The sequence below is a fragment of the Artibeus jamaicensis genome, unplaced genomic scaffold (assembly GCF_021234435.1).
Source record: "Artibeus jamaicensis isolate MK-2021 breed Jamaican fruit bat unplaced genomic scaffold, CSHL_Jam_final contig_415, whole genome shotgun sequence".
NCBI classification, from domain to species: Eukaryota; Metazoa; Chordata; class Mammalia; order Chiroptera; family Phyllostomidae; genus Artibeus; species Artibeus jamaicensis.
Genome location: NW_026521823.1, coordinates 22001227 through 22026655, shown reverse-complemented (window position 1 = coordinate 22026655; position 25429 = coordinate 22001227). Strand labels below are relative to the sequence as shown.

Sequence of the window (25429 nt, the reverse complement as noted above, 5' to 3'; positions counted from 1 at the left end):
CTCATCCTGAGGCTTGAAGTCTGTTTTCATTCTTCCAAAGTTGAAAAAGCACTTTGACAGAGTGAAGGGAATGCTACCCCTAAAACAGTTATGAAATAATATCATTAGGGTTCAAGTGAAACATTTGTGTATTATGACAGCCCTCTCAATTCTTATTTGTAGAAATTGAAACAATTTTAATTCTTTTTGCTTTTCAGTCTCACTTCATCTCTGCACTGACCGTTGTGTTTGTAAACTCCAAATCCTTGTCCTCACTTAAGATAGATGATACCCCAGTAGATGACCCATCCCTCAAAGTGCTAGTGGCCAACAACAGTGACACACTCAAGCTGCTGAAAATGAGCAGCTGTCCTCATGTGTCTCCAGCAGGTATGTGGTAACATTTTTGTAAAACCTATTGATGTGTATATCAAAATAAGAAAAACTGTGATCAGTAATCTTGAAGGTGAATTACTGTGATTATTGCACCTATTTTACATAAAAGTGTTTTTAATATCATAATCCAGTAGCATAAATTCTGTAGCATTGATACTTCTAACTTATTCTCTAATTTTATTGGGCAGTTTGTGTCCAACCTGTGCTAGAAAATAGATAAATTAAAAAAATAAAAGGAAAGGACAAGTTGAGTCTTGCCTAAGGTGTCCCTTAGGTAAAGTAGAACTTTCTCTAATTGTAGTTGAGCTAACAGGGCAGGTTTTGAGTCAGTGCGTTCTCATAATTGCTTTTCTTCTCACTGTGTGCTGAAGGTGTTGCCCTGCATTTTTCAAGATGATGCTTTTCCTAAGTTGAACTTTGGACCTAAGAGTCCTGTCAAATGGGGGAATAGCATTATAAGATCTTGCCAACTCCTCTTCCATAGAATTTAAGCATTCAAGATTATTTAGTTTGATATCACTTAAATGTCCAATTATTTGTGTAATAAAATAAGTATAAAACCGTGCTTATTATTATTACTCTTGATGCTTCACTTCTGACTCAACCTCCCACTATTGAATTTCCTCCCAACCCTTTGGCTGTGTTATTTGGGAAGTCTGTTTTTAAGGAACACTGTTAAATCCTTGAACTCTGTATAGAACACTTCCTGCCTTCTAGCCATAACTAAACCTGACTTTCCTCCAAGAAAATGAATCCTTCATGGTGGAGGTTACTTGCACATTCTCTCCTCTCTTCCCATGCAGAGAATCTTGGTGACGAGCATGGATAGGTCTCTTGCAGTACAATGGGCCTTCCATACCCATAGGTTCCGCATCCATCTATTCAACCAGCTGTGGGTTGAAAGTAAAAATATTATGTTGTTGTTAATATGTACTGTGTAGTTAGGCCTATGGTGGTTCCGTCTGTACTGAATATATGCAGACTTGTTTTTGTCATTATTCCCTAAACAATACAGGATAATAATTTTACCTAGGGTTTAGATTGTATTAAGTACTATAAGTAAAGGTGATTGAAAGTATAGGGAAGAAAGTGTTTAGGTTATAAGCAAACACTACACATTTTAAAGGATTTTATTTATTTATTTTTAGAGAGAGGGGAAGGGAAGGAGACAGAGAGGGAGAGAAACATTGTTGTGTGAGAATGAAACAGTTGACTCTCACATGTCCCCCAACTGGGGGACCTGTCCTGCAACCCTGGCATGTGCCCCGACCAGGAATCTAATGGCAACCTCTTGGTTCTCAGGCTGATGCTCTGTCCACTGAGCCACACCAGCCAGGATACAAACACTACACATTTTATGTAAGGGACTTGAGCATCCATGGATTTTGGTTTCTGCGTGGGAGAGTGGGGTAGGATGGGTGTGTTGTGTGGGTGTCCTGGAACCAGTCACCCATGGATACTGAGTGATGTTCATATTTTCCTAGCTGCTTCTGCCAGTTCTAGATTATCACTAAAGATGATCATCTCAAAGAGAATGGGCTTGGGCAGTTACTTCTTATTTAACCTTGGTCATTTGTGCTCTCTTTTCCTAAGTTGAACATTTGCTGTGTAGGTTTGCTGTGAGAGTAAGGTTCATCCTTTATAGCTTCATAGTGTACAAGGTCCTCTGTATCCTGATCTCCACCTTTCTCTTTAATCTTGTTTGCTGCTCAACTCAATGCAGCGTTTAGTTGAGCTCTGGGTAACTGCAGGTCTTTATGTCTGTGTGTGTCACAGTACATACCTTATGAAATACCTTTTTTTCCTATTTTCATCTGGATAACTCTAGCCCAGCTTTCAAAATCCAGCTCAGATGCTCTGGTTTTATTCCTGTTTCCTCCTCTCTTGTTTAGATCCCTGTTGTTTCCATAGCATTCTGAGTGTAACTTGTAGCACTTGCCACACTGTATGAGAGAGCCTGTGGGTCTCTGGTTTCTCTGTGAGACTGAGCTGCTTATTCTCTTTATCCCCATACATCCCACATTCATTTACTTTTATTAAATATACACATCAATTCTGATAGTGTGGTATAAGCTTGCTTGGTATGACCCAATGACCTTTGGACTAGTTGTTCAGGAAGAGAAGGGAGGAAAAGAAGCACTTGTAACACTTTTTAATTTAAGAGTATAACTATAGAGGACTTGAATTTAAAATTTAACATATTTGTGTATTTTCTTTCTATCCATATTTTGTACTTTTGGACAATTTCTCTAAGTTGAAATTATGGGATATTTTCTATTCTGCTTTCTTTATTGAACATCTTATCAAACTTTTTTCTCACTTTATATAGTCCTTATAATTTATGTCTATTACCGGACCTCTAGGGACCAAGATTTGGGTCTTGGCTCTTTGGTATCATACTCTTGATTTATTCTCCTTGCTCTCTGATTGTTCCTAATTTGTTTTCTTTGCTGGTTTTTCTTTTCATTCCTTAGATTTTGATGTTTCACTGTATTCTCTTATTGGCCCCCTTTTTTTAACTGTGTAAACTCTGGGCTCTATCATCATCATCTGTGGCTTCACGCACATTCTGTATATGTTAATCCCTCCTACTTTTGGTGTCTGGAACTCTAGGGCTGTGTGTTGAGTTGCCAATGTCCCAGTGCCTCTAGTGTCTCACAGATACTTCGGACAAACAGACTTCCTTTTCCTCCTGTCCAGATCTCTTGCTTTCCCCTTTTCATATCTCACTGAATAGTGCTATCCACCTTGTTGTCAGGGACTTGATAGACACCATTGATTCCTTCTACCCTCACTTCAGTCATGGAGGTCTGGTGAGTCCATCACCGAAATAGGCCTTGAATCTCTGTGGTGCCGTAGAATCAATGTGTTAACCCCCTCCCCTCCCCCCAAATTCATGTGTTGAAGCCCTAATCCCCAATGTGATGGTATCTGGAGGTGGGTTGGGAGGTCATTAAGTCAAGAGAGTGAAGCTCTCCTAAATTACAGTAGTGTCCTTGTAAGAAGGGACAAAAGAGATACGATCTCTTTCCACCATGTGAAAACACAGTGAGATGGTGGCCGTCTGCAGGTAAGGAGAGTTCTGGCCCTAACCCAAACCTGACCATGCTGGCACCATGATCTTGGACTTCTGGCCTCCTGAACTGTAAGAAGTAGGTGTTTGTTTTTTAAGCCAGCCAGCTCTGTTAAGTAGCGCAAACTAAAGACAGTCCGCCTGTGTTCATCCCCACCGGACTACTCTAGTCCTGGCCCCCGTCTTTGTGCTGTACTGACTTCCTGCCTTGTAGCCTTGCTCTTCTCCCACCCGGCTTCCATGCTATAGCCAGAGTAATCTTTCTAAAGTATGAATCTGGGTTTTTTTCTCCAGTTTTTTTTCCAAAATTCTTACTGTGCTTGAGATAAGATCCCAACTCCTTATGGCGGCTCACAAGATCCTACATGATAATGGTCCTTGTCTGTCTGTTGGGCTTCATCTTTTAGGATACTCTCTTAACTTGGATACTGTGTGTTGAGTTAGTTCTTGGAATGCTTATGTTTTCTTCCATGTCTGGGTGGTCACACCAGAAATACCATTCACTTTTCTTCTTCATTCACGTTTTGCCCTAGCTTGATTCTTTTAATCCTGTAAGCTTCACTGTAAGTTCTAGAAATCTTCCTGCATTCCCTTGTTATGACTCATAGCATTTTTTGTTTCATTATCTGCTGCCTTTTATTAGGATAAGGACGTTTTGTTCCTATTTTATCATTACCATCCCGGTTCCAGTACTATATAAGACACTCATTAATTATCAGCTGAACTAATGAATATTTAGTTACTTAGTATTCTATATTGTTGATAAGATTGGACACTTGTTTCCACATTTTTGCTGTGGCACATAGCAGTTGGCCTCTGTTTGTTTCTTCATTAGGACAAATGATTAAGAAGTGGAAGAACTAAGTCAAATGACCCAGATCTTTTTTATACTGCTTGCTTTGTTTTTGTTTTTGTTTTTGTTTTTTCTTCTCCAAATGAGTTATATGAATTTATACCACCAAACAATGGATTTCTGTACCAGTTTTATGAGTTTTATTGATATATAATTCATATACCATTCAGTTTACAATGTATTGGCTTTTAGTATATTGACAGAATAGCACATCCATCACTACAATCAATTTTGGAACATTTTTATTATCCCCAAAATAAACCACATACCTCTTTGCTGTTACCCTCCAAAACCCTCATACTAACCAGCCCTAGGTAGCTACTAATCTTTCATACTTTTTAATCTCTATAATGTGCCTCTTCCGGACATTTCATATAAATGGAATCATACTGTGTGGGGTCCTTTGTAATTGGTTTCTTAGTGTATGTTTTCAGAGTTCATCCATATTATAGCATCTATCCATGTATTTCATTTCATATTGTCAAATATTTAGTTGTATGGATATGTCACATTTATCTTGGGATCAGTTGGTGAATATTTGGGTTGTTTCCACCTTATAACTTTCCTGCTATGAAAATTCATATACAAATTTTAGTGTGGACATACGGTTTGATTTCTCTTAGGTGTATACCTAGCATTGGAATTGCTAAATCATAGTAAACAAATGTTTAATCATTTGAGGGGCTGCCATATTGTTTTCCAAAGCAGCTGCACGATTGCCCATTTCTACGTCCTCATCAACACCGGTTGTCTCTGATTACAGCTATCCTAGAAGGTGTGAACAGATATCTCATTGTGGTTTTGATTTGTATTTTCTTGATGACTCAAATGACTTTTCATGTGCTTATTCACCATTTGTGTATCTTCGAGAGACATTTGTTCAGATCCTTTGCTTATGATTTAATTGGGCTATTTTCTTTTTGTTACTGAGTTGTAACCATTTTCTAGTTTTAAACAGTGGTAACTCTGTATTAGTTTTCTGTTACTGCATAACTAACAAACTACAAATTTTGCAGTTTAAACCAACACCCACAAATCCCAGTTCCCTAAGTCAAAGTTATTGGTGTGGCTCAGCTGGTTTTTCTGCTTAGTTGTAATAGCTCTGAATCTCTGACTTCCTCTTCTGCATCCAACCAGAGAAAAATTGGTTTTTAAAGGGGTCATGCAATTACATTAACCACCTGAATAACCTTGTTTTAAAGCCAATTGTGCTATTATATAATACAACATGCCATGTTTTGCCTTACATAATACGCTTCTGTGTGTAATGTACCCATGTTTTTGTGTATACTATACAGAAATTATTATGCCTATCTATAATGTACATCCTTATTTTTCCCTCAAAAATTTGGGCAGAGAAGTGCACATTATACATGGCAAAATATGGTCATCATGGGTGTGATACATGATTAGGTTCCAGGGACTAGGGTGCAGAATCTTGGGGACCACTTCTAGAATTAATGCCTGCCACACTGTTTTAGTAATTTTTTTTAAAATAAATTAAATTAAAAATACTAAAGTTGTTCTATTTCCTCTCTCGCCCCTTCTGACCCCCCCCCCCCCATCCCCCCACCACGAGCCCACCCCCAGCAAGGCCGCTATAGTTAAAACTTACATTTCTCACGTTCTCTACCTTCTTTTTTATCTTCTTTTTTTATTTTAAAATAAATATATTTTTATTTTAGAATTGATTTAGTTTTATTGTTTTTCTATTCCCTCTCCACTCCCCCCCCCCCCCCCCCCCCCCACCATCCCCCTCCGCCCGTTGACGGGGCCCGCCGTTAAGCCCCTGTTTTTATCCCACAAAACATGCCCGCCCCCATCTATTTTTCCACAAACGTTATGCTACCCGTTTTTTTTCACTCCCCCCCCACCCCCCCCTCCCATTCCCCTGTCCCTGCTAACCCTCCTTGAGATCTTTATTTCTATGTTTCCACTCCTGCTCTAGCTGTCCTTTTAGTTTGCTTTCGTTTTAGGTGTGGTTGTTAATAACTGTGAGTTTGTTGTCCTTTCACTGTTCATGTTTCTTTATCTTCTTTTTCTTAGATAAGTCCCTTTAACATTTCATATAATAAGGGCTTGGTGATGATGAACTCCTTGAATTTGGTCTTATCTGAGAAGCACCTTATCTGTCCTTCCGTTCTAAATGAGAGTTTTGCTGGGTAGAGCAATCTTGGTTGTAGGTCTTTAGATTTCATGACTTGGAATATTTCTTTCCAGCCCCTTCTTGCCTGTAAGGTCTCTTTTGAGAAATCTGCTGACAGCCTGATGGGGACTCCTTTGTAGGTGATTGTCCCCTTAGCTCTTGCTGCTTCCAGGATTCTTTCCTTCATTTTAATTTTGGCTAATGTAATTATAATATGCCTTGGTGTGTTTCTTCTTGAGTCCAACTTTTTTGGTACTCTCTGGGCTTCTTGGATTTCTTGGAAGTCTATTTCCTTTGCCAGATTGGGGAAATTTTCTTTTATTATTTGTTCAAATAGTTTTTCCACTGGTGGTTGTGTCTTTCCCCCTTCTGGTACCCCTATAATTCGGATATTGGAGCGTTTAAAGATGTCCTGGAGGTTCCTAAGACTCTCCTCATTTCTTTGAATTCTTGCTCCTTGACTCTTTCTGTTTGTCCATTATTTGCTTTCTTCTGGTCCACTGCATTGATTTGAGTCCCAGTTTCCTTTTCATCTCTATGGGATTCGTGTGGAATTCCATTCATTTCCCTTAATTTAGCCTCCATATGTTTCTCTAATTTGTGGCTGTAATCCACCAAATCTGTGAGGAAGGTGATGACCAGTGTTTTAAACTGTGCGTCTGAGAGTTTTGCTATTTCTTCGTCATTTAGATTTATCTCTGGGGACTTTGAGTTCTGCCTGCGACATTTTTGGTCTGTTCTGGCCTTTAAGTGGGACAAATATTTCCAAGTTTCTTTTAGTTGCATCTTTGGTTCCCTTTTGTTCTCATGTGTTTGTTTTCTTTTTATATTGGGCTTTATGAGATTACAAAGAATGCAAATGTGCCCAAGTTACCTTGGATGGTCAGGGTTTATTTTAAAGTATATACATATCTTGGGGAGAGACAAACATGGCTGTGGCTGAATGGTGAAGCGCAGATGTCTTTTACTTCCTCTCCTGGTGATTCTTTTTACTGGACATTGTTTATCTCTTCACTAATTCTGTTACTTGTATTCTCTTCCCACTGCTATAAAGCTTTTGACTTATTGGTGGCTGTAGTATTGTCATTTCTTTTTTTAAATTATATTTTATTGATTATGCTATTACATTTGCCCTGTTTTCCCCCTTTGCCTCCCTCCACCCAGCTCCCCCACTCCCTCAGGCAGTCCCCCCACCATGTTCGAATCCATGGGTCATGCACGTAACTTCTTTGGCTACTTCATTTCCTGAACTGTATTTTACATCCCCCAGGCTGTTCTGTAACTACCTTTTTGTACTTCTTAATCCCCTTACCTCTTCACTCATTTCCCAAATTCCCCTCCCATCAGGCAGCCGTCAGAATGCCCTCTGTATCCATGGTTCTGTGTCTTCTTCTCACTTGCTTAGCATGTTTCTTAGATTCAGTTGTTGATATGCACTTTTGCCACTTTATTGTTCATAGTTTTGATCTTCTGTTTCTTAAATTAGTCCCTTTAACGTTGCATATAATAATGGTTTGGTGATGATGAACTTTATTTTTACCTTGTCTGGGAGGCACTTTATCTGCCCTTCAGTTCTAAATGACAGCTTTGCTGGGCAGAGCAATCTTGACCTGTAGATCCCTGTTTTCATGACTTTGAATATTTCTTGTCAATTCCTTCTAGTTGCAAAGTTTCTTATTTCTTGCTCTTTGTTTTCCCCTTCTGGCTCTGCTATGATATGAATATTGGACCTCCTGAATTAGTCACAGGGTCTGCTTATACTGTCCTTGTTTGTATTTTTGGATTCTTTTTCTCTTCTTGTTGTTCTGATTGGTTGTTTTTTGTTTCCTTATGTTCCAAGCCATTCATTTGATTCTCAACTTCATCCACCCTACTGTTGTTTCTCTGTAAATTGTTCTTTATCTCAGTTAACGTATCCTTCATTTCTAACTGTATCTTTTTTTATGCTTTTGAGGTCCTCACTAAGTTCCTTGAGCATCTTTATAACTAGTGGTTTGAACTCTGCATGTGACAGATTGCTTATCTCCATTTTGTTATGGAGTTAACAGAAGCTACTGTTGGAGATACTGTTTGGAGTTCAAAAACTACTTTTTCTGTAGTTTTGATCTGTTCTTTCATTTGAACCATGTTTCTTTGTCTCATTTTGGCAGCCGCCCTGTGATTGTTTCTATATAATAGGTAGAGCAGCTTTGACTCCGTGTCTTGGTAGTGTGGCCTAATGTAGTAGGTTTCTGTAGGGACCAGTGGCATAGCCTTCCCTGTCACCCAACCTGGGAACTTGAGATATACCTTTGATGTGGGCTGAGTACACCCTCCCTGTGTAGTTGAGCCTTGGTTGCTGTTAGCAGATAAATGGGAGGGTTTTACCCAGGCCAATCAGCTGCAAGGACTGGCTGTGAGCACTGACCACCATCCTCCACCCTCTGGAGGATCAGCTTTGTAGGGAAGGGTGGTGGTGCTCCAACATGGTCTGTAGCTGCCCACTGGGTATGCTGGTTCTGGGCTTTCCCAGGGGGTGCAGGCTAAGGTCAGCCCCCACCTGTATTTTGCCTGGGGCCACCCTGCCTGAGCTGTAAGGCAGTCTAAGATGGCTGCTACTTGTGCTTGGCTTGGAGATTCCCAGCCAAAGCCAAGCTGTGAATCTAGGCTGCTGGTTCCTGGCCTGGAGCTTGCTGATGCCAGCTGATGTTTGTTTGAAAGGATTTAGGAAGTTGTGAAGCAGGAGCCAAGACCATTCACATGGAAAACCAGCTTGGGTGGGCCCATAAATTGGGTGGGTCAGAATCTCTGGGGATTTCCAAATCCAGTCTAACAGTGTTGGATATGGTACCAATCTGCAGGCTCTGTTGGGGGAGGGTCCAGAAAAGGGACAATGGCCTCTGCTCATCTTGATGCCAGACACCTCAGCCTACCCCTGTATGTTACTGGTGCTCCTCAAACTGCTACCCCGGTGCTGGAGCTCAGGAGGAGTATTTCTGAGTAGGTGAGTCCGTGTTTGGGTTCTTTAAGAGGAACTGCTTGGGGCTCCAGAATTTTCTTCCACCTACTCAATCCCCGTTTTTTTGCAGCCAGAAATTGTGGGGACTTACCTTCTTGGCACTGGAACCCTGGGCTGGGGGGCCTGGTATGGGGCTAAGACTCCTCACTCCTGAGATATCTCTCCCAAATTTTTATCTACCACGTGGGTGTAGAACCTGCCTGTTCACATCTGCGTCCCTCCTTCCCATCTGTATGGATGTAGTTTATTTATGTAGTTGTCAGACTTTCATTCTACTCAATTTTTGACAGTTCTGAATGATGGTGGCTCTGTATTTTAGTTGTAATTTTTATTACAACTCTGTGCAAAGAGGTGAGCCATGTCTGCCTATACCACCATCTTGACCAGAAGTCTCAGTATTGTCACTTCTTAAGCAATAGTTACATTCCTGAACTTCGTGTCACTCATCCCTGAGTATGTTTGAATTCCGGTTGTGCTATCTTTTGCTAGCTGCCAGAACTTCCAAATAGAAGTAATATTTACCTTTCTAGACTTTTCTGAGTATTTGTAGTATTACATATCTAGTCTCTGACATACCGTTGTTGTACACTAAATGGTAAATAATTTACTATTTACAATCCTCCTTGTTGCTAAACACAAAAAGGAAGTGGTTTGAGTGAGTCATTTATCAAGGAGTATATACAGGGTGTGTCGTACTAGGCCACTTTGAAGATCAGATATTGACCTTTGGTAAATCATGTGCTGGTAGGTGTTTAGGGCAGTTTTGAAGCATAATGCCCTAAGCATTGTAAACATTTAACTGCCTTGACGGTACATTTGAGTTTTAGAAGTCATAATGTATATTTCCATGAATGTGAATTGGGTAATTAATTACCCTTGATAAATTGACAAACTTATTATATACTATTAGCAGTTGAATTCTGCTCATTTGATGGAATTCTTTTTTATTTTTCAAATGTTTTATCTTGTTACATACATAAATCATATTTAATACGGTTTTGACCATATTTTTATTTTATTAAGATTAGGTCTTGAATTTCAAAAAAAGTCTTTTTGGTTCTAGTGGTCATATAATTTTTTCTTAACCTGTAAGTCTAGTGTTAGTAATCAGTTTTTTAAAAGACATGGTACTGTATTAATAGGATATACCTTACTTAGTCATTGTATAATTTTAAGTGATATATAATTAATAATTTATGATTTTTCTGAGTTTATATGGAGCTTCATTTCCTTTTAAGGTATCAGATTTAAATTGGATTTTCTTAATAGACAAAACTCATAATAAACTTTTAAATATTTGTGTCTTACCTCCTGCTAGTTCAACCATACAACTAAATTTTAAATTATATAGCTTTGTATAAGGGAAATAAGGTAAGATTTGATTGTGGGACATGTACTTGGTTAAATTTTTGAATAGATGGTGAACTTGTACAGAAATTTGTAAATAATTAGGTCTTTTTTCTTCCAAGGTATCCTTTGTGTGGCAGATCAGTGTCATGGCTTACGTGAACTGGCCCTGAATTACCACTTGTTAAGTGATGAATTGCTGCTTGCTTTATCTTCTGAAAAACATGTTCGATTAGAACATTTGCGCATTGATGTAGTCAGCGAGAATCCTGGACAGACACACTTCCATACTATTCAGAAGAGCAGCTGGGATGCTTTCATCAGACACTCACCCAAAGTGAACTTAGTGATGTATTTTTTTTTATATGAAGAGGAATTTGATCCATTCTTTCGGTATGAAACACCTGCCACCCATCTGTACTTTGGGAGATCAGTAAGCAAAGACGTGCTGGGCCGTGTGGGAATGACATGCCCTAGACTAGTTGAACTAGTAGTGTGTGCAAATGGATTACGGCCTCTTGATGAAGAGTTAATTCGAATTGCAGAACGTTGCAAAAATCTGTCAGCTATTGGACTAGGGGAATGCGAAGTCTCGTGTAGTGCCTTTGTTGAGTTTGTGAAGATGTGTGGTGGCCGCCTGTCTCAGTTATCCATTATGGAAGAGGTATTAATTCCTGACCAGAAGTATAGCTTGGAGCAGATTCACTGGGAGGTGTCCAAGCACCTTGGTAGGGTATGGTTTCCAGACATGATGCCTACCTGGTAAAGACCAAGTGATGTAAGGAATGATGAATAGCACCTTAACTTTAAGCATATTGTATTATAATAAAAGTTTATTTCCTGTAGTTCTGATGTAATTCTATTTTGTGGCACGGAAGTTTAATATTGAGTATATATGGATTGTTTATTGGAAGGCCCATTGACCACTTTTGTTCAGAAAACTTCATCTGTTTCTTTAGCCTAATAGCAGTCAAATTGCAGAAAACTTATTCAAATTTGACTTCAAAACTTAAAACTGATTCAAATTTGAAAATAATAACCAGTTATAAAGATTAAATATTTCACAGTTCAAAGTAACAAAACCTATACATAATAACCAAGAAGTGAGTACTAATAGGTTTGCCAAAACATTGTCTATGCATTTTTTAAAAATGTAAACCTGACATTTTAGGGTCTTCAGTTATACATACACCTGTTATAAGGTGTTTAATAATAGCTCAGGAAAGTGAGCATTTTGTGAGAAAAATGTAGGATATTTTGTATCTAATGAAAACAAATTAGTTAAATGTTCTCAAATATTATAAAGCTGTTTAAGAGGTATAAACATAATTGGAACAGTTAGGAATCTGATATGTATCACACAGTGGTTATAGTAGGAAACAGCCGAGATCAAATTAAAAGAAAACAAACAATAGGGAGGCAATGTTTAGCTTTGTATAAACTTTCAGTTTTGCTTTGCAGTCTGCTGCACCACACAAATTCTTTTCTGCAACATGTTACTATGTATGTGTCACTTGAGGCATTGTATGTGAAGTAAGGAATGCTTTTCCAGTTCTCCTTGGTTTTGTTTATCTTTGTTTAAACTAGTTTTGAAGAATTATACAATAATTGAAATGAAAAATTTATTTTAAAAAGCTAAATTTAAATAAAGATAGGATTTTAAAATACTTAAAATTATTTCCATGAAAGAATATTGATCTCCAGTAAACTTTAGTGATGGCTCATTCTTCCATTTTGGAATTATGTAGTTATATAAGTAGGACTTAAAAAATCGTTTTTAAAAAAGTACCAGTGTATAGTTCAGCATAAACTGTAAATTTAAAAGAAGATATATTTAAGTTTATAATCATTTTTGAGTAAATAGTGCTCAGTGGACTGGAAAATTTTTAATAGAACAGTGTCTGCAGTTGTGTGATTATTAATTTGGTTAAACTGACATTTTATATTATTTAAGTAAGGTATCATTTTTATTACTTTTCATATAAATGAAGGTAATCCATAGATTGTAGAGTCTGTAAAAGTAAGTTCTGGACAACATTTAGTTTTCTAGATATTACGTAAACTGATTCTGAGCACTAATGCTAGTAGATACTACCCTCCTGAGCAAAATCGGGAGAGACCTGCCCACAGTGGAATGCGGTAATGCTTCCAACTTGGAGAAGGCGTTGCAGTAGTTGTAGGCACTAATAGTCTTGCAGATCTGATCTATTTTAAAAAATACATTACTTCCCTAAGAATAAAGTAAAAGGTGATTTTCTACATAATTTTTGCCTTTTAAAAGTGATGGTATCTGGCCACATATAAGTGAGAAGAAAAAAGGATGACGTAGACTTGGAAACTAAAAGTTATGATTATACTGTTTCCCCCTCTTATACTAAAAAAGCATTGATTGTACCAGAACTACCTTTGTTAGTGAGTGAAGCTTTTTTCCCCTTGCACAATTTTTGGAAAATGGATATGACAAATATAATCAGTTCTACTAACCAAAGCTTTATTTGGAGATTTACTTTTTGTACAAACGGAATTATAATAATGCTTGAAATATTTTAAGTCACTTTATAAGCAAAATGTATAGCACTTGTTTATATTGTAAACTATGTGTTAAATGCTTTTATCAATTTAAGAATAAAGATAGTTACTAACACTGTTGTATTTCAGTTTTTTAAAAACTTCCCTAACATGTACTTAATTGATTTTAAAACAAGTTAAACTTAAAATTTATGGTTTTAGTTTCAAATCCATATTTGATGAATATAATATTTAACATTAATCTTTATAGTAAAATGGTTTTTGTGTTAAGCAAATGGAATCTATTGTTGAAATAACTGCTGGTGCCTCAAGTGACAGGAAATTAAAAATTGACCATAAAATGTAAATTCTTCCAATTTTGTAAAGAAAATGATTAAATTAAAAAGAAAGAATAGGTTCTTTGTACATTTAGAGTAAGAATGTATAAAACAGGTTAATTAGGAATAGAATTCTTAGGGTCCTTGAACCCAGCTAGCCTGTTTAGAGAGAGGCCATATAAATCCATACAATCAGAATAGTTTTTATTTGAACTGTTGTAATTATTTTTACCACCTGTCTTAACAGTTTCCATAAAATAACTTCAGTACCTTAGTAATCTGGGCTGTTTCAACATTATTATCAGAAAAAAATCAGGCATGATTGAAGATAAAATCAGTGCACTGCACTCAGACAATTTTTGTCATTATAGAAAAGTTTAGGATGAAAGGGAGGGGTTGACAGGAAGAAGGAAGCCATAAGGAATCTCCTCCCCCAACACAGCTGGGAACAGTCTGCATGGAGTCCAACCCCAGGATAACAGTGGGGCTTTTTTTTCCCTAAGATGAAGGAATTCATTGTGTTCTTCATAAGATCATGTTTACATTTATTGTGGTAAACATTATAAGGTTCTTTCCACAGTATTGACTTAACTATAACATCACTCAATATTCAGAATTCCTACCCATAAAGAAACCAAAACTGGAAAATTCCATCATTCTATCGTCCTAGGATATCATCCTTCATTTGTAGACAAAGATTTGGGTTTCCGAATTTCTTTGATTTGGAAAAATTGGTCATTGTACTTATCCTCTATAAAAAATGTCCAGAAGCTATTGTAATAGAGTTTTAAAAGTTGAAAAGGCCTAATGAAAGGCTTTGAAGGTGAAGGAAGGGGTCACGAACCAAGGAAAAGCAAGCCTCTGGAATGTGGAAAAGGCAAGGGGTTAGGAATTCTGTCCTAGTACAGTCTGAAGGAATGAAGCCTTCCAGTGAAAGGTCATTTTATTTTATTTTTCAATTACAGTTGACGTTCGGTATTATTTTATGTTAGTCTCAGGTGTACAGCATGATTAGAAAATTATGTAACTGAAGTGATTCCCTAATAATTCTACTACCCCATCCGGTGCCATACATAGTTACGGTGATATTGACTCTATTCCCTATGCTGTACTTGACATCCATTGACGACCAGTTTATTTACACCTGTTAATCCCTTCACCTTCTTCACCCAGCCCCTCAACTCCCCTCCCATCTGGCAGTTTGATCTCTGTATCTGTGAGTCTGTTTTGTTCATTTTTTTCCCTTAGATTCCACATGTAAGAGAAATCATAGGGTGTCTTTCTCTGACTTAACTTCACTTACCATAATACCCTTTAGGTCTATCAATGTCACAGATGTGAAGATTTCATGCTTTTTTATAGCTAAGTCATATTCCATTGTATTATATATGTACCACTTTTTATCTACTTATTGATGGATACTTAAGTTTGCTTGCATAGCTGGCCTATTGTAAATAATGCTGCAATGAACATGCGAGTGCACATATCCTTTCAAATTAGTGTTTTGGAATTCAGATATATACCCAGAAGTAGAATTGCTGGGCTGTGAGGTGGGTCTATTTTTAATTTTTTGAGGAACCTCAACACTTTTCCATAGTGGCTGTACCAACTTGCAGGCTCTGTGGAGCTAGTTTAATGTTACCAAGCAGCCAGAAAAGTTTTATGGGTTTGCTGGCACCTAACTTTCCTTTAAAAAAGGACACAAAACCTTTTTCCTCAAAGTGAATTAAGAGCTTATCTTTAGAATAATCAGTCCCATAAAAAGATACATAATAAATATCCTCTCATTTTTTTATTTATTTTTTTTTAAGATTTTATTTATTTATTTTTAGAGAGGAAGGGAAGGAGAGAAGGAGAGAAACATCAATGTATGGTTGCCTCTCGTGCAACCCCTGCTGGGAACTGGCCTGCAACCCAGGTATGTGCCCTGACTGGGAAGCAAACTGCCATCTTGTGGTTCGCAGGCCCGAGCTCAATCCACTGAGCTACACCAGCCAGGGCTTAAATATCCTCTCATTTTAAATAGGGGGGAGAGAAAATGTAGAAAGTTTGAGGAGCAGAAAGGTACTTGGACAATAAAGGGTAAATACGAGGAAGGTACTAGAAACAAACTTTGGCCAACCATTTGTCTTTGTCTGTGAAAGGGGAAAAACGGTGTAGTTTTGGAATGTTGCTTTGCATAACATGCCTACAATTTAAAAAAATAAAGTCATCATCTTAAAGGAACTGCAGTCCCAAAGAATTCATGAAGTGCCACCAGAGCAGATTATAAACTGAATGGGACTTCCTAATTTTTATTTTTTCTGATTTCTAAGATAATTTTGATTTAAGGTTCCAAATACTTAAGTTTAATAGTTAGTTTTACCTTTTGACTATATTCCTGCACCCACAAAAATGTATTTGATGTCACTTTGTGGGTACACATACTCTAATGCTAAGGCAGAATTAGTCAGTGAGGATATATTTATCGTGTAAAGCCCTTATATAATTCAAACTTCAACAAAATGGATTCTCTTAGAAGTAGAGGAAATTTCATTAATTTACAACTTAACAGAAAACTGGCAATCACATTTAAGTTATACAGCAACTTAAAGGCCCACAAAGCTAAATTGGCAAATTCTGCCTGGCCATGTTTTGGTTTCCCAGCTCTCATTTTGAAAACGGTCTTGAAATCATCTCTATTCCAAAGCCCTCTTTTAACTTGTAAGTTCAGCTCACAGGTTTAGTAAGTTCTTAAGAAGTACTTACATGAATGCAATGCTCTCTATGCTATAGTCACCTGAGTCTGTTACCTTCCCAGAACTCTACTGATTAATATTCTTAGGAACAATGAAAAATCTTAAATTTTTTTTTTACATAACTTAGAATCTTGCTTTTAAGATTTGAGGTTCATGTAAAGATGTCCTCATTTGTCTTTGCTATGGGACCAAGTTCTGTGGTTCACAGCACAAACAGCACAGGAATTTGTGCTCGTCACCCCAATACAGGTCTGGAAATCCAAAAGTGTTTTCAGGGAGCACCTTGCCTAAGAATCCAGGGAAGCTTGGCATTGCCCAATTTTAGCCACTAGATGGAGATAATGCAAAGACACAAGTTCTCAGTACTTGACTAAGCCTGCAGCAGGCCTGGAAGTGCAGCTTCTAAAGCCCTCTATAGTAAAGGGTTGAGTTTTTCTTTACAGACTGCCGAATGGTGCCTATTGTTTTGAAAAACAATAAAAATAAATTCTGGGAAAAATGAAGTAAACAACATAAAATACAAGCCCAATTTTTAAAATTAGAGTCAACAGAAACAAAATTACTCCAAGTTGCTTTAAAAGTCTAAATGCTTCATATCCTACAGACCAGTAACGTCTGGTATTAGTGACATACGATGCAGGCACTGCTCTGAGGACCTCACTAATGCTGGAAGTCTTAACACTTCATAGTGCATCCCATTTAGTGGAACCTGGGTCAAAATGTGGCTCTAGTATCACTCGCTGGGTAGCTATTGAAGATCACTTAAACTCCACGCCCTGATTTACTCATTTGGATCAGGTAAATAATATTCCATGCTTAGGCTTCTCATGAGAATTCAATGGTCAATTCAGGAAGCAATCATATCTTAGTACAGCCTGAATAATATAACTGGTACATTGAATACTAAACACTTATCACTGCTTCATCGTCTTACTGACTGGTGTTTTTTCCATGAATAGAGACAATGACTTCAGTTGATCTTCAGACACTTAAAGGGCCCTGCAATCTTGTTTGATAGCCCTGATTGGAAGCACAGCTACTTGGAGATCCCCGACAAAGCTGTCCTCTCAGACATTTACCCTCTTCCTCTGAGCTGGCAGCTTTAGTGGGCAGCCCAGTGGGCTACAAGGCCATGTCCGCAGTCAGCTACTGCCATGCCCCACGTTCGAACTGCAGAAGTACTATGCTACCAGCTCAAAGTCTAGGCAATTATTACAAAACCCATGAGAGGCCTTCATTAGGCAAGATCCAGGATGGCAGTTCATTCTTTGATTATAATAGTATGGCTACCATTTAGTGACTTGTTATGCCAATCATACGTGGCCTCAATCTTTACAACAATCCTGACAGATGAATCATTTTAGGGATAAGGAAACTAAGGTTCAAAGATGTTCAGATTCCTAAATCACACACTGCTGGTCACTGGCTGGTTCTGAAATGCTAGCCAAACCCTTGTGCACTATGTCACCATATTTACTACATTTGGAACTGTTACTGGTGGAAGTGGGGTTCTTGAGGTATCAAGAGGAAAAGAATTTCCTGAGACTTGAATAGGAAGATGGGGGTCCATGATGAACTTTATTGATGATGTAAGATTAAGGGGTTTCTGACTTCCCAGTGTCCCATCTCCATCTGTCTCGCCATGGAAAAAGTCCAGTCTCGTCTTTAGTAGGGCCGGGCTGAAGGCCACTGCTCAGAGTTCCTGCTCCATATTCAAGTCCAGCGCAGTCCAGCATGCGGCTAGCTCAGCATGGGTTTCCAGCTGCGGTTTGTTGCTGTGCTGAGGAATTCAGGCTCCCTCCAGGAGCCCACGTGAGGAGTCCCCAGGGCCATGGGCCATGTGGCTGCTAAGATCACATGGCTATGGAGAGAGAATGTATGAGTTCATGGGGGACAGCAGGTCCCCAGCCAGAGAGACAGCAAGTTCTTTGTTCCCCTGGGGTTTGAACCAGGAGGTTGGCTTTGGGACGAACCAGGTGCTTGCTCAAAATCACCAATCAGCTTCCCAAGTTTTCATGCGCTTTGGATGAGTGCACAGCCCCTAGTTAGACTGACAGGCTTCTATGGTCCAACACCTCCCCTGTGCCCCCAACAATCAGGAACCGGAGTGGGGGGAGGGAGAGTGTTAATCTTGTGGAAGCAATGCTATGACCCCTGGGGTGTGAAGCTGTAGCTTCCTGGTGAAGCAGACAGGCCTGAGCTCTCCATTATATTGAGCTCAGTCTCCAGTTCCCTCCGCTCCCCTTTCCTACTAATTAGTTAAAAACCGATGGTCGGAGAACCACAACCACTGTAGCTATGGTGTCCAAATTAATCTTTAAGCGTAAGGAAAAAAATCAAATTAATAAAGCAGTTCCAAAAGTCGCAAGAGCTGTAAAGTCAATGTGAACTACCAAAAAGTACTTAAATAAAAAAGCATAACTACCATACCAGAAGAAAAGTAGCTCCTACCATGAAATGTCACTGAGGGTAATTTTAAAATCTTGGTACATCATATTCAAATTTTTAAATGTTGGCTCTAAAAAGCCTGTATAGCTGATATAAACTTTAATTCTCCATATCAATAAAGGGTTGGAGACTGAAGTTAAGATCATGTTATGTATTCACTCTGGCGAACACTATAGAGTTTCAATTTCTTTCCAAAAAATTCCTGAGGTATTATTATGCAGCAGTTCTGCCCCTGTGCATTTTACCTTTATGCTCCAAGGAAGAAAGACCTAAAAAAATACACAAATGTAAAAACACTCCATGAAAAACTGATATGCTGGTGGTAGGGAAAAAAGCATGAGAATAAAGATCTCATAGACCAGAGATTGTCCTGTTTCTGTCAGGTAAAGGGATTTCTTCATATGTTATTTTAATAAAAGGGAATTTCATAGGTAAAAACCAATATTCAAAATTATAAAACAAATAGAACTGTCTGTGTATAATTACTGCATCAAAAATTTTCAAGAGACTTGAGAGAAATTCTTTAGTTGACAAATGTGGTTTGAAGGGGTAATAAAATCTTTTTATGTCTAAAGCAAGAGTCTTGTTTCCTATTGGCCCAAAAATAGAGGTTTCATTTCCCAAATAAGTAGGTTCTCCACTGTAAAGAAATATTCTTGTGTAGTTGGTTTCTATCTTCTTGAACTCTGCTCCAAGTTCAGCCAACTTCTTATATGTCCTTAACACAAATTTGGAACAATCGTAGGATTCGAACCATGTCTCCGCCCCCTTTTCTGGGCTGGCTTGGATGGTCCATGTCTCATAATAAATTCCTGTTTCATTGTCCTGTTTTACCCACTTCGCCATTTTGTTAAATGTGTTTCCTAGTGAAAAATAAATCACTTTTGTGAATATCAAAGCTAATAATGTTAGTTTCAAGTAAAATGTTCTGACCAGATTAAGGCCATGAATATACATAAATATATGACAGTTTTTGAATTTCCAAACCTGCATCTCATGAAAAAACTCCAACCTCAGCCAATTTTATTCCATGTTCAAGGCACAAAGTATTTCTGAATTGTACACATTAGATATAATAGGCATATAAAAAGTCATATAGACTAATTCTATAATCACTGAAGCTACAGCCAAACACAAAATTATATACATGCAGAGACTCTTTCTCTACCCTACTTAACATATTTTGTATTCAGAGGTAAAAGAGAAAAAGAAAGCAAGGGAAAGTTGTAGAAGAGGAAGGCGTGAACGGCAAAGACAAGAACCGAGGAGGGCGAGATGCGGAGCTTTTCCGTCACAAAGCGTGGTGTGCGCACCGCGAGGAGGCTCCTGAGGGCCAGCTACGGAAGGCAAACACCATACGCCATCCACCTGGAGTATTTGGTATTTATTTTTCCCCTTGGTACTTGCAGCTATTGGGGTTTTGCTTACAACCTTTCTACCCATAGCACAAATTTTTCCAATAAATCCACTAAAACTGGAAATGTTTTTGACCAGGTTCATGGACTATATGGACTCCTGGGCTCACACTCCCTCCTGCGACCTTGTACCCGCACACAGGAGACTCTAAATGTTAATGAGACACTGTACTCTGCATGGTTACGGTCTCTCTGGGCACGTACAACCCGAAAGAGCTTGGCCTCGACATTTCACTTCATCACTGTGTGTGAACCATTCTTACATCACTCCAACTTGATTCTGTATAATCAGTAAGTACTTCATGCTATATAAGTAGAATGGATAGTGCCTGCCTTTATCAATTTTATAAATTAAAATTGTGGAATAATATAACACATGTTTTCTTAAAACTAGGGATACTGTTCTCAGTGTTCTTCAACTTGGAAAAGCTAGTGCTGTTAATTAGAAGATAAGAGTGCTTCAGAATACTATTTGGTAACATGAAGAAAGACCAATGGATAAGATTAATCGCAAAGCAAATGAATAAATTGAAAGATTTAGATACTGGCATATTACAAACTATTTCACAGAAAATAGTGATCACTTGCCCATTGACCATACATTTATGTCAGCAGAAAGAATTTCAGATAATGAGGTGGGAGGAAATAAGAAAGGAGAGACATGAACTGGCCTAGAATAAAAGAAAGTGTAGCTACTTATTACACAGAACACAGTCAAAAGAGAAACAGACTTTTGTATTGCTGAGATGCTCTGGAGCAAATCGGTTAGAAAGTACAAAACACCACGGTATTCAGCTGAAAGATTAGAAAACAACACGGTGTATACTTCACAGATCCCCAGATTACATTTAGGTCACACCAATTCTGTTCCTGGTTCTACGCCAAGCTCCGAGATACCTGGCTGAACCTCAATTCCTCATTTGTGAAAAGCAGGCTATCCTATCCTCCCCACTGAACACACTCTACAAGGTTTTGTACAGAGCCACAGAGGCAGAAAGTGTGATCATTTCCTCACGTCCTAGGATTCAGTGAGTAATTGTTATCACAAACAGTGCTCTCATTATGTTTCCACTTTTGTGGAGAACAACAATTTCTAACGTAAGCTCTGTACAGGATATGGGCGAGCTCCCTACATCTAAAGGCAGTGGTCACCTCGGCCCCTTCTGCACCTGGGCAGTGAGTCAGTGAGATGAATGGGACCAAGGTCATAGAGCAAGCTTCTGATAGAAGTTCTGCTGAACTCCTTTGTCTAACACTAGCTCAACGCAACAAACACAGCAAAATTCCAGCTGTTTCATCAACTGTCAAATACATCTCAAAATGAGAAAATCTTAAAGATAAAATATTTAAATTGCTCAAGAGGCCTCAAATGCATAAGATCATGTATGTTTTGGGAGGAAAGTGGCTAAGAAAGTGGTCAACAGTGCTTGACTGCCAAGTTTGGCGTCCCCCTTCCTTCACTGTGGGACTTTGAGCTCTGTGCCTCAGTTTCTCCATCATGACAGCAATGATCTCAGGGGGCTTCTGCGAGGGTAAACGCTGTGACACCTGTAAAGCACTGGGAACTCTGCCGGGCCCAGAGGAAGGCCACTGAGTGGTGGCTGTTAGTATTTCTCAGCATAAAAACATTTTCATGTGTCATCACCAAAAGCCTCTTTTCGGGTGCAATTAACAGGTCCATTAATCAGTTATTTTTTTACAGGCATTTTATATATTTCCCTCTATTATTTAAGAAGTACAATTAAATTGTGTAAAGTGTTTTTATCATTTCATTCATTTTTACCATGGGAACAGAGGAGATAAGCTACTCATCACCACCTACAAGTGAAGTTTTTGCACGTGTAATAGTTTGGGCCAAAGGTTGCTGATTCCAGAAGTATGTTTTATAAATTGACCAGCAATTTTCAACTTTTTCCACCTCATGGCATACATGAACTAATCACTAAAATTCTGCAGCACACCAAAGTATATAGATTTTGCCAATGTGACAAAAAAATGGTATAATTTTGATTTATTCACACTGGATGGCTATTGTTTTGTTGGCTGTTGTCATATTTTCATTTGAAAATTTCAGGGAAAAGAGGTCAGTGCCCTCAACTAAATTCGGGTATTGCATGTTTTAAAAAATCTTGCGGCACACCAGTTGAAAATGGCTGAGTGCAACATCACTGAAATGCCTCAATGAAAATCATTTCTATCATTTAGACACTGATGCAATCAGAAAATACTGCCATATTTTTCAAACTTACCTGATATGGTTGCTACCTGAACTAACGTTCCATTTGCCTTCCAGTGCATATCATCGATGCCTTCAAAAAAGCAGGCAGCTCCTTGGTTACACCAGAATGGAGCATTCATTTCAGGTCGGAGGTGGGGAAATGTGCAATTTCCAAGTTGGAAAAGTTCATACCATTCCATTGTGTAGTTCTTCCCAGTTGAAGTACTTTTGAATCCAATGGCATCATGCATGATTTTCTGTATAAAGATCATACAAGTATACAAGTATTCATGAAGCAACCACAGTGACAGACCACAGCTGCAATCAACCAGTCAGCTGTTCCTTCTTCTACGTTGCCATTCTCCTGTCCACTCTGTGGCTCCTCAGATTCCAGGCCCTCATCCTCTCCAGTTGTCCACTACAGCTCATCTCAGATGGGAAGGACACAAGCTAAGTGGACACGGTCCTAACTGCCTTATAGCTCAGTATGACTAAGAAGAGCCCCAATGCCACAGTCTCAGGAAGGAACACTATGTATCTCACAGGGGAAGAGAGGCTTAAACGATGAACTCGCCTCGGAAAAGTGCCTTCATCAGAGCTTGGAAATAAAGAAGTATTTCCTGCCTGCTTTGCCACTTCCTCTGGGTCTCCTCCCTTCTTACTTTCCAAGAGCTGGGGACAGGAATTGGGTTTGGATTCAGAATACTAAAAGGGATGAGTGTAACTGCATTTGTTATTGACAAGATCACAAAACCTAATATATATATTTTTCACCACTCATTTTAAATACAGTAGGAGGAAAACAAATACACATGATCTGAAATATTCCTTCAAATCCACTTAATAATGATGTCATTTAATTAACTAAATTTAGCAGGTCAAGCTGCATCCTTACCAAGTGTCCCAGGAGGTCGCCATATTTAAATTCCCACACTGGGGCTTGTAGCCGAAAGACTTCAATGACATCATCACCCTTCAGCACAGGGATGGGTGAGCCAGTTGGACAGAAAGTATATTTAGCTTGACAGTAAGGATCTGGTGCCGGACGGAAGGAGAAGCGTCTAATAAAGAAAAGGAAACCATCAACTTAGGATGCTTTTTCTTGCACATTTTAAAGCCCAAATTTTAATTTCACATGTCAGTTTTAGGAGGTAACTTCAACAATGCAACAAGAAAACAAAGCGGCCTGTGGGAGCACTGCAATGGGCCTACAGCTAAATTCAGCTCCACACTTACTGTTCAGCTTCCATATAAGACACTGGCAGGGGAAGATGACAGAGAACAAAAGTATCGATATATGTACTATAAGAATCTGAGATCCTTAAGGTTCTAGCTGGATCTACTGTTTTACAATCCTAACACATCCACAAAATTCCTATTTTAAGTTAAAATCTTGATGTTAGCCAAAAATAGTTAACAACCCTCCTGAAAGTTTTTAAGATTTAGGTATATTTACATGTTTGATAGGTGCTTCCCTGGTTTAAACAAATGCATAACTATGCATGTTTCACCTGCCCACAACAAAACCTGTTTTAGCTCACAGGTTTTTGCAATTGCAAAAGCATAATTTAAGTGTGAACTTAATGTTTTTACATTCAGTTGAGGGTATTAGATGGCAGCATATACTTTATACTTGGAACTTTTAAACAAACTTAAATCATAGTCAATACTCTGCCCTTAAGTCAAATGGTTTTGGATTTACATTTTCCTCCTTGATTTATTGAATATTTAATTTTTATTTCTTATGAACGTCTTATCAACATTTGCCAACCTGTGAGAAAACCAACATCAACCCTAAACTTCTCATCCATGTATATCAAGCAAAGCAAGAAATGGTACAAACCACGGAGCAGAATACACTAATATCCAGGTTTGACAACAGCTGGCATTTAGATTTAACCCTCCCAACGGACCCAAGGTAAGTGCTACTACCATTCTGACGTTCTGACTCAGGACATGTGGGCACAGAGACTCTGAGTAACTTCCCAAGATCTCACAGCTAGTCATGGTGGAGCTTGATTTAATCTACAGCACTTGGATCCAGAACTCCTTCCCAACCACTAGGTAATCCTGCCTCCCAAGTCACTATTTTGTCATCCAAAATAGCTGTGCGTTTTCGAAATTTGCTCAGCTTTCCCATGCCTGATGCTGTCCCCATGTTTTCTTTCTCTCTGTTTAGCCATCCGACAATATCAGGCCAAGTAAACACTCTTCTAGGTCAAAAGTTGGAATCCGCTTCAGTTTTGCAGTCTCTGCCCTCGATTTCTGACCAGTGACTCGCCTCCTGACTTCACAGTTGACAAAGTCAATCACCTTCCGGGTTTGCCTGGGACCCAGGGAGCCAGGAAAGCCGGATCCTAGGACTTTTGGAGCTATATAAAAATGGTAAGTTCCGGCGGACCAAGCTGCAAATTCTGCCAAAAGTTAAGCACTCATGATAACTAATGATGGTGCATCATGTCATGAACGCGAAATTCAAAGCCGCCCCATACTATTCAAATAATCTAAAAAATCACGCGGTAAAACAGCATTACTCCCTTTTTCTTCGCAATTCAGGTCAGCCCTGAGCCTGTCATTTCGTCACTGGCTCAAGTGTCCCTAGTAAGAGAGTCCCCAGGACTGCACGCAACAAGCAGGGGCCACTCCTGAGCAGTCAACTTCGTCTCACACAGAGCCGTAGGTGCCACCTCCGCAAGTCATCGTGACCGCGACACCTAGCCTGAGGGGCGCGAGTCCCCCGCCCCCCAAGAGTCCCGGGCCTGACCCCAGCTGTGCGCACTCCCGCGCCTCCCGCAGCACCCCTATGGGCGCACTCACTTGTAGGGTACCGGCCACTGGCGCCGGAAGGGCAGGCCCGCGGCTGCCGCCTGCCCGAGCATCGCCAGGGCCCAGAGCCAGGGCAGGCGCCCCAGGGCCGTGCCCGCACCCCGCCGCCCTCGGACCCCGGGCCCGGTGTCCCCCGCCTGCGCCAT

General features: G+C 39.2%; 2 protein-coding genes and 1 long non-coding RNA gene across 7 annotated transcripts in view; 2 read left to right on the top strand and 1 right to left on the bottom strand.

The window, feature by feature from the left end:
* Positions 1–13436, top strand: part of FBXL3 (F-box and leucine rich repeat protein 3) — a 23813-nt gene extending 10377 nt beyond the window's left edge. For all 4 annotated transcript variants that reach the window (XM_053665604.1, XM_037143354.2, XM_053665606.1 and 1 more), the window contains exons 4-5: positions 198–369; positions 10915–13436. In XM_053665604.1, coding sequence (XP_053521579.1) covers positions 198–369; positions 10915–11558 — 816 coding nt within the window. In that variant the 3' untranslated portion in view covers positions 11559–13436. The remainder of the gene's footprint in view (positions 1–197; positions 370–10914) is intronic.
* CLN5 (CLN5 intracellular trafficking protein) lies at positions 367–25429 on the bottom strand. Of its 2 annotated transcripts, none has more exons than XM_037143355.2 (4): positions 25275–25429; positions 23353–23518; positions 22489–22714; positions 367–1265 (listed from the first exon to the last, which is right to left on the bottom strand). In XM_037143355.2, exons 1-4 carry the CDS (start codon positions 25427–25429, stop codon positions 1258–1260), a joined length of 555 nt encoding a protein of 184 aa, XP_036999250.2. In that variant the 3' UTR covers positions 367–1257. The 2 variants fall into 2 exon arrangements, with proteins under 2 accessions (XP_036999250.2, XP_053521582.1); XM_053665607.1 differs by lacking the exon at positions 367–1265 and adding an exon at positions 15553–19687.
* LOC128627495 (uncharacterized) lies at positions 15480–25291 on the top strand. Its single transcript, XR_008391693.1, has 4 exons — positions 15480–15556; positions 20018–20204; positions 20319–20530; positions 24236–25291. It is a non-coding gene; the product is annotated as an uncharacterized LOC128627495 (long non-coding RNA).

Coding starts and splice junctions, on each gene's coding strand:
- CLN5 (XM_053665607.1), bottom strand. CDS start 25,429: ATGGCGCAGGCGGGGGACACCGGGCCCGGGGTCCGAGGGCGGCGGGGT. Junction 23,519..25,274: donor CAGTGGCCGGTACCCTACAA/GTGAGTGCGCCC, acceptor TTTCTTTATTAG/ACGCTTCTCCTTCCGTCCGG. Junction 22,715..23,352: donor GCGACCTCCTGGGACACTTG/GTAAGGATGCAG, acceptor ATCTTTATACAG/AAAATCATGCATGATGCCAT.